This window comes from Tachysurus fulvidraco, chromosome 8 (assembly GCF_022655615.1).
Source record: "Tachysurus fulvidraco isolate hzauxx_2018 chromosome 8, HZAU_PFXX_2.0, whole genome shotgun sequence".
NCBI lineage: Eukaryota > Metazoa > Chordata > Actinopteri > Siluriformes > Bagridae > Tachysurus > Tachysurus fulvidraco.
In genome coordinates, this window is record NC_062525.1 from 2,168,988 (window position 1) to 2,178,987 (window position 10,000).

At 41.3% G+C, this 10,000-nt stretch overlaps 1 protein-coding gene across 5 annotated transcripts in view; it reads left to right on the top strand.

Annotated features, from left to right (window-relative positions):
- The window catches only part of si:zfos-911d5.4, a 53,200-nt gene that overhangs the window by 4,665 nt on the left and 38,535 nt on the right, over window positions 1–10,000 (top strand). For 3 of the 5 annotated variants that reach the window (XM_047817764.1, XM_047817766.1, XM_027132709.2), the window contains exons 3-6: window positions 77–177; window positions 269–420; window positions 3,368–3,596; window positions 4,572–4,792. In XM_047817764.1, the coding sequence (XP_047673720.1) occupies window positions 77–177; window positions 269–420; window positions 3,368–3,596; window positions 4,572–4,792 (703 nt within the window). Of the gene's footprint in view, window positions 1–76; window positions 178–268; window positions 421–3,367; window positions 3,597–4,571; window positions 4,793–5,789; window positions 6,017–6,905; window positions 7,440–10,000 lie in introns of those variants that run through there. The other 2 variants (XM_047817765.1, XM_027132711.2) reach the window with 2 other exon arrangements.

Consider the following 10,000-nt stretch of genomic DNA (forward strand, 5'->3'; position numbering starts at 1 on the left):
TTAAGACTGACACACAGAGGCCACACCTCCTTTATTAAGAGAGATTATTTGTCTGATATGTTTCTGTTAATTCCAGGAGGCTCAGTGGACTGAAGAAAGAGAACCTGTTCTGTAACCTGCGCATCCCAAATCAGTTCCAGACATCACGACAGGAGATCAACCTCATCATCCTCACAGGTGGGACTCACAGGTGTACATGTGCTCATAGCTCTCGTTTATTGCCCTGTGGTCCTGAGAAGCTCGTTCATTTCTCCTGATGTGCGTCCAGGTGCCGGTGTGTACTGTATAGATGTGATGCCATGGAGGGGTGTGGTCTCTGCTCCCGCCTCCAACACATGGCACATCCAGGTAAAAGAGGAGGAGCAGAACTTCAGCAACACGTCCATCCAGCAGATCCCTGACCCACTGCAGTCCATCATGGTAACACATATCACTCATGTGATAGTTTCATATTTACACTTTAAAGACTAACACATCAGGGGTCACGGTGGCTTAGCGGTTAGCACGTTCACCTCACACCTCCAGGGTTGGGGGTTCGATTCCCGCCTCCGCCTTGTGTGTGTGGAGTTTGCATGTTCTCCCCGTGCCTCGGGGGTTTCCTCCGGGTACTCCAGTTTCCTCCCCCGGTCCAAAGACATGCATGGTAGGTTGATTGGCATCTCTGGAAAATTGTCCGTAGTGTGTGTGTGTGTGAGTGAATGAGAGTGTGTGTGTGCCCTGTGATGGGTTGGCACTCCGTCCAGGGTGTATCCTGCCTCGATGCCCGATGACGCCTGAGATAGGCACAGGCTCCCCGTGACCCGAGAAGTTCAGATAAGCGGTAGGAGATGAGAGATAGCAGCTATAAACACACTTTCCCTCACCAGCCTGTCATGTACAGTGTTAAATAAACACCTTCTTACAGAGAAGTTGTTATTAAATGCACATACTTTTATTCGTTTGTTTATTATTAAGTTCAGATTACTTATGAATCAGTTTGACTGATTGACTAAAGAGTCAGTCCATGCAAATGATTCATTTAGGAGTCATTTAGGAGTCAGTAGTCACTGTACGATTGCACCTCCTTCCTTTAGACCTGGATCGTTCTAAAGCTGAGAGTAAACACCGATTCTCACTGTACTGAGGCTGATTGTAAACCTGTGTTCTGTCTCTATCTCAATTTCTATCCCTGTCTCTCTATCTATGTCTCTCTCTCTTTGTCTCTGTCTATATCTCTATTTCTGTAACGGTTTCTGTCTCTATCTGTGTCTAAATCTTTGTCTCTATCTCTATTTCTGTCTCAGTCTCTGTCTCTATCTCTGTTTTAATCTCTATCACTGTCCTGGCCTCTATCTTGGTCTCTATCTCTGTCTCCTTCTGTTTCCCTGTCTCCGTCTCAATCTCTGTCTCTATCTCTGTCTCGGACTCTATCTCTGTCTCTATCTCTGTCTCTGTATCAATCTCTGTCTTAATATCGGTCTCTATTTCTGTTTCTATCTCTGTCTCAGTCTGTTTCTCTGTCTCAATCTCTGTCTCTATCTCTGTTTTATACTCTGTCTTGGTCTCTATCTCAGTCTCAGTTTCTATCTCAATCTCTGCTTGTATCTCTATTTTAGTCTATATCTCTGTCTCTGCCTCTATTTCGGTCTCTGTCTCTTGATTTTTGTTTCTGTCTATATCTCATTTTTAGTCTATTTCTCTGTCTTGGCCTCTATTTCCGTCTCTATCTCTATATTTGTCCCTGTTTCAGTCTCTCTCTTTTTTGTCTCTATCTCAGTTTATTTCTCTATCCCTGTCTCTATCTCTTTCTCTATCTCTTTTTTATTTTCCGTCTCGACCTCTTTCTCTGTCTCTGTCTCTATCTCTATCTTTGTGTCTGTCTCTTTCTCGTTCTCTATCTCTCACATATGAAGTGCTGCATGAACTATGGCACTTGGAAACTCTGTTATCCATGAAGAGATATAAACCTATGAACAGCTGCTTCAGTATGTAGAATAAATGCACACACTGAAACTGGGTCACTGAGGAGAACCGTACATACTGCTGCTGCTGCTTCTGATGAGGATGATGATGATGATGATGGTGATGATGACGATGATGGGTTTTCATGAGGGGCTCTCGTACTCCTGCTGACTTTAGACCAGGTCACACTTATGGTCCTGAAATCCGAGCAGTGGTGTTTGACTCAGTGGCAGAACAGTGATTGGTTCAAATCAAACAAATACTGTATTAATTGTGATAATTTCACAGTAAACATGTTTTATTTTACACACGTGGACGTCTTCATTCAGTCATAATAAAGTGTTTTAATAAAGTGCCTAAAAATGATTGTTGCTAGACAACACAGACACATGGACTCTGTTCAGGCTAACAGGCTAATTACTGAGGTTAGCATGTAGCATGTGGCATCTTTTATATACATAGTGTAAAGACACAGTGGTCATGAAAAAGTAGAGCCTCCCCATAGCTAACCCGTCTTTTGTAGAGACTGTAAAGACACACTGACTGTAAACGAGACAGAAACATCTGTATTAACAATAACGTTGACCTGAGCTGTGATATTAAACGACACTTAGCACTCATTGCTAACACGCTGAATATCGCAGAATGCCAACAGTGCTTAAAGTTTGAAGACACAGTTGCTCAACAAATTATTAAGGTCACGATGAGTTATGGGTAACTAGCACGTAGCTTGTGTAGTCTTTTAAAGACGTAGTAAAGACACAACCATGCTAACCAATAACATTGCTAACACGGTGAACACACAGATGTATTAAAGTATAGAAGAGCTAAATCTTGCCTGAATCGTGAGTAATCTAGCTAATTATTAAGGATATGATTTTAGTAACTAGCATTAAGTTAGATTAAGTAAAGAAACCCTGACAGTGGAAATGAAACATTCATCCATCTTCTACCGCTTTATCTGAACTTCTCTGGTCACGGGGAGCCTGTGCCTATCTCAGGCGTCATCGGGCATGGAGGCAGGATACACCCTGGACGGAGTGCCAACCCATCACAGGGCACACACACACTCTCATTCACTCACACACTCACACACTACGGACAATTTTCCAGAGATGCCAATCAACCTACCATGCATGTCTTTGGACCGGGGGAGGAAACCGGAGTACCCGGAGGAAACCCCCGAGGCACGGGGAGAACATGCAAACTCCACACACACAAGGTGGAGGTGGGAATCGAACCCCCAACCCTGGAGGTGTGAGGCGAACGTGCTAACCGCTAAGCCACCGTGACCCCTAAATGAAACAAAACCATCAGAAATATAATTTATTTTAGATGTTTTTAGTAAATCACATAAAAAACACATCTAAAGTGAAACAGTGACAGTTTAAAGCTGAAATAAAGTTAACTTTGTGTTATATTCCAGATGAAAGCCAAAGACCTGTGCAGCCACATGCAGCGGTGTGGCGTGAACATCAAGCCCACGCTCTTTTTACCCAGAATCCTCTTCCTCTCACCACACTGTCATCTTAATGAAGAGTTGAGGAAGAGGAAGGAGCTGGTCTCTTCTGAAGACGTGGAGACGTTTCTTCGCTCAATCACAGAGGGTTATGTCACCTGGATCGCAGACGCCATCACACCTTCGTGGATCTCAGGTCAGAGAATCACATGACTAAATTTAGATTATGTCAACACTTTAGAGCAGTGTTGCTAGGCAACTGGAAAATATAGACACCGAGGCAAGAGTATGCTGAATGATGAATGCTAATAAGTTAGCTTTAAATTCGTTTATACATTTTAGTCAGATTAAAGGTCAGAGTGACGATGGAAACGTCTCAGAACATCAACATTTACCTCAAATGTGTCTCTAAAATACTGCTAAGAAAAATAAATGATACTTTACTCAACATTATCCACTAACATAGTGCAAAATAACCGTGTAAGCTAATGCTACACTGTCGCTAGTCAACTTAGAAATATGGACTGTGTGCAGGCTAACAGGCTAATTATTGATATTGTTATGTTTATGTTTTTATAGCTAGCATGTAGCACATGTAGTCTTTCATATAGACGGTGTAAAGACACAGTGACCTTGGGAACAACTCCAGAACATCAACATTTACCACAGATATGTTGGTAAAACGCTAAAAAAAACTTCCTAAGGCTAACTATTCTTAATGACACTTAGCATTGACTGCTTACACGGTGAACACACAAGTGCATTTAAATTTAGCCAGGTTTTAGGTTCTGAGCGTAAGTTGGCTAATAATTTCTAGCTAGCATGTGCATGTCACATACAGATACAGAGAGAAGCTTCTGGAATATCAAAATTTACCTCAGATGTGTCGATGTGCATCATTTTATTTATTTTTTTTACTAGGCTAATCTGTAATCTTTTCATATTGGGATAATTTATTGTTCATTTATGTACGAACGATGAGGTAACTTTAAGGCTGTCAGCTAGCTACAGGCTAATAGACTGAACTAGTGTAAAGTGCTTTTAGTGCTAACACACTCAGTGTTTTCTCTACACTCAGTGTTTTATCACAATCTCTTCTATGACGCACGGGAGTTTGGGACACGCCCACTTAGATCTAGTTTCTGATATTTCTCTGATTCTTATTGGCCAGGTCACCTGTCATTCAGACAGCTGGGAGCAGCAAGACACATTTTGGGACAGTTGGGGACGTGGGACGTGGTGCAGCTGAGCAGTGGCACTGAGCTGAAGGGAGACTTTCAGGGTTGCCAGCACCTCGCGCTTGACAGACAGGAAACAGACATGCTGGAGTTCAGCAGGGGGCGGAGCTTAAGCACTGAAACACTGTGGGCTCTGCTGGGACACAAACCACAGGTTAGAGTACACACACATGAACACACACACACACATGAACACACACGCACATAAACACACACACACACACATGAACACACACACACACACATGAACACACACACACACAAACATATACACACACACATACACACACACACACATACACACACACACACATACACACACACACACAAACATATACACACACACACAAACACACAAACACACACACACACACAAACACACACACACACACACACACACAAACATAAACACACACATACACACACAAACACACACATAAACACAAACATACACATACACACACACACACAAACACACACATAAACACAAACATACACACATACACACACACACAAACACACACACAAACATACACACACACATACACATAAACATACACACATGCAAACACATACATACACACACACGCACACCCAAACATACACACACACACACACACACACACACACACACACACACAAACATACACACACACATACACACACACACACACACACACACAAACATACACACACATAAACATACACACACAAAAACACTTTATTAATTATTATACAAATATTTTATTATTTGTTTTGACTAATTTGTTATATTTTGCAACACACACGCATATATGCGCACACACACACACACACACACACACACACACACACACACAATTATAAGTTAAAATAGTAACAAAACTACATCTTCACCAAATGCACATCCTTTGATCTTTTTTTAAAAATAAATAAATGGAGCTCAGATTTTGTATAAAAGATCTTTCTCCCTTTCGGCCAGGAGCGAATATGGATACAGTGTCATAATGTTAGTGCTTCCATCATCCTGACATTAAAAGAGTCTCTCTCTCTCTCTCTCTCTCTCTCTCTCTCTCTCTCTCTCTCTCTCTCTCTCTCACACTCACACACACTCACACACACACACACACACACACACACACACACACACACACACACACACACACACACAGGCAGTGAGTGAGTGAGTAAATAACAGAGAGGTGGTGTTTGCAGCAGAAACACACAGACCATTCATTACAGTCTGTTTACAGAAATCAATAACAACACCGCGGGCCTGTTGCTGAAAAACGAGCAACAACTACACACATTACACACTGAGGGACAGAGACAGAGAGAGGGAGAGGGAGAGAAGGACAGATAAAGGGAGACAGTGGAAGAGACAAACGTAGAGAAAAGGTACAACAGTTATTAGAGAGAAAGAGAGAGAATTTATCATGACAATAAGAGAGAGAGAGAGAGAGAGACTCAGATAAAGTGAGACAGCCAAAAAAGAGAGATAGAGACAGACATAGAGAGTAAAAGAAAAACGGATAAAGTGAGACAAAGGAGAGGGGGGGGGGGTAGTGAGACTGGGGGACTTCAGACATGGAACATGGGTTTATATATTTATTTGGGCTGATAGTTTACATTTGGACTTTTTTTTGTAAACAATAATTAAATAATCAATTTACTAAATTAAAATGAAAACAAAGTAAATAAATAAATATTTGTATAAATTTTTTTTAAACCGAATCATTTCATCCTCGTCGTCTTTTTTTATTAATTTATTTTGTCTTCACCAACAGATGGCACTGTAGTCAAGTTATAGTAACAGCGACATTATTTCTCTGTGTGTGTGTGTGTGTGTGTGTGTGTGTGTGTGTGTGTGTGTGTGTGTGTGTGTGTGTGTGTGTGTGAGAATCCTACCGTGTCATTTTTTTTTAAATAATCCCTGCTTATCGTTTTAGCATTAATTAGACTTTTAAGTCATTTAAAATGACCCGAGTTTGTGAAACGCATAGAGGCGGCCTTGTTAAAGGCTCTCAAACCACACACACACACACACACATACACATACACACACACACACACACACACACACACACACACACACACACACACACACACACACACACACACACACAGAGTTATTATATTATCACCTCTTTTGTAATCACTGTCAGTAAATGACACCAGTCAACTTTTTTGGGTGAGGTAGAGGAGTGTTTATGAGGCGGTGAGTGGCGAGTGCAGGACAAAGCACACGGCTTGGTTTACAGAATGGCGTATTTGTATCGCAATTTCAGTGTGAAGAGCAAGGAGGTGATGAAAGGAGGAACTGTTAAAAGCCCTGCATTGTGTTCACACCTGCACCGCCCCAGAACAGCGTGCTGACGAGCGGGCGCTGGGTCGCGTCGCGTCGCCTCACCGCGAGATCACCGATCTTAATTATAAGTCACTCCTAAAACACTCAAGATAAAGGAATCACGACGAATCAGAATGAGTCAGTGCAGTGATTCACAAAACGCAAATGTAAACTGAAAACGATTCACTGCACTGATACGAGGAATTCACATCACCGAACGCAGCAATGTTAAAAGAAACAAAGTGAGTCAAAGCACTGAATCGGTGCACCGAGTCATATGTCAAATACATTTTATGCAAAGAATTTAAGAGACAAATAAAGTAATGAATCGATACGAGTTAATTCAGTGATTTCTGTTGTTATCTGAAACAAAACGAATCGATGCAATGTACCGGAAATTCAATCAGTGCACTGAAGTGAATCGAGTTAAAGCAGTGAATCAAATCGTATCAAGGCAACGATTGGAATGAAAAAAACAATGGATAAAAAGTCAGTGAATCAAACTAAATATAGTAAAATATTAAATGACTTGAATCAAAATGAATCAAAGTCATAATTGAAATGAATGAATTGCTTTGAATCTTGAATCATGCCTCGAATCCAAATGAGTCAAAGTGACGAATCAAAACGAACAGGTGCAAAGAACTCATGATAATAAATCACCGAGATAATAACACAGAGAGATTTCTCATCTCCTAATTAATAATCTTCTACAATCTAATAATCTTTTTATTATTACTGATACGGTGGCTAAATCCACACCCCTACGTCAGGACTCCACCCTTGCCACACCCTACTCTGCCCCACCTCCTAACACCTCCACACCTGTCAGCATCACTGTATGGTCAGTAAGTGAGTCAGATGAGTAGTAGATCAGCCTCAAGCTGCTCTGCACCGTAGCTTCTTTAGATCATACGCATCTACACATACACACCTGACTCGACTCGACTCGACCCGGCTCTTAAACTCGTGACGGTGTGTAAGTGTACAGGACGTATAGATTTCCTGTACAGTAAATATAATAATAAATAATAATCCTTTGGGTTTATTTCTGGGGTTCTCCACAGGATCGAGAGATTAGAGGTCAGAATATTCACCGGGACTCATTTGCATATTGCGATACAGACGAAGGAATAAAATGCAGAAAGATCAAAGCACTACTTTATTAAACACGGCTCCTTCCGTGTCGTCATATTAGGACCCGTTCGTGTTATTAGGAGTTTTCGTTTTGCTTTTTTTTTCTTTACATTTAAAAGTCTTTTTATGCCGATTATTTTTTAATACGTTTCTATTTATATTTCACACCAGACGACGACATGGCCGCCGCCGCCGCCGCCGTCTTCTCCCTCTTGAGCGATCTGTATGTTGTTGACTGCTTGAATATTTGTTTCTCCCGCTCGGCTAAGTGCCACTCTTCTCCCATGCAGACTTTTTTCCCTCCTTTCAGATCGCTCCCATTAACATCGCCATGCCGAACCAGCAATTACTCACTCAGCTCTGCCATTCAGGGCCTCGATCCGCTCGCTGCCTGCAAGATGCTCATTAGCCCAATCCAGTTAATTGTATAAGAAGATAATTGCATGTAAATGCCGAGGCCTAAAAGCAGCCTTTCGAGCCTCGTCGCTGCCTCGATAGTGCGGCTGCTTCGGGGCTTTCTGGGTAGTTTGCTTAACAGGAAGGCAATTAATTGATTTGGCTAATGAAGTAAAATACTCCAGACAGACGCACACTGCGCATGCAAAGCGGCCAGGATCAGAAACCTATTGAAGCAAACGAGTAAAGAAAAAAGGCAAACAAACAAACAAACAAACAAATAAATAAATAAATAAGCAAGCGTGTGGTGAAGAGATAAAACAGAGCTGCTATTAGAGGTAAAGTGAGAGTAAATAAAACAAACCCTGAGAGAGAGAGAGAGAGAGAGAGAGAGAGAGAGAGAGAGAGATGAGGGCTCAGGGTGGTGTTTAATTTGCTCTCTGTCACACAGAACAATACTTACTGCCATGTTGACAGAGTGAAGTCAAGGCTAAAGACTGCGAGAGGTCGAAGGTCACAGAGTCTTTAGGGATTCTCGCCTTACAGGCCGATCTGGGTCGAGATTTACTGAAGCTTTTACACTCCACTATTAGACAGACAGACAGACAGACAGACAGACAGACAGACAGACAGACAGACAGACAGACAGACAGACAGACAGATAGATAGATAGATAGATAGATAGATAGATAGATTTGCTTTCATATTTCATGCTAGATAGATAAATAAAAGGACAGGCTGATATTCAGAAATATAGATTAAAAAAAGCTAAAAAATTTACAATAGATGCATGAATGGTTTAGATCTGTATAATAATAATAATAATAATAATAATAATAATAATAATAATAATAATAATAATATAATAACAAAAAATAATAGGAATAATAATAAGAATTATTAAAATAATAATAATAATTAATAATAATAATAATAATAAAAGTAATAATAGTAATAGTAATATAATAACAAAACAACAACAACAATAATAATAATAATAATAATAATAATACAGGCACTTCAGACATGGATGTCAGTATGTAACGACAGCCTGAGCACCTCATGTCCCCTTATAAGCTCTTTGTGAGCTGGAGAGCAAGCGGCTGACGAGCGTGTGGCGCTGTTTGATGATGTCATGGCGTGGCTGGTCTCCACAGCAGATAACACACGTGCACATGTCTGATCAGACTTTAACATGAAACAGATTTCACTCACTTCAGATCATCATCCTGTCCATCAGCTCAGTGCTCGAGAATCCTCCATTAAAAATCTATCTATATGACATCTGCTCACCCCGACACCACATGCCTCACCCCCCTCAGCCCTAACACCCCCCCCACACACTTCTACTGCCCCACAGCTGCCCCCCCCCCCGACCCTCCCCAGGGCCCTTTCTGCTCTCCGGAGGGAGACTCTGTGTAAAATATCATCTGATATTTGAAAGGAATATTTGTAAGTTGAGGCTGTGGTGTGGATCAGAGTTACACAATAACACCGGGAACA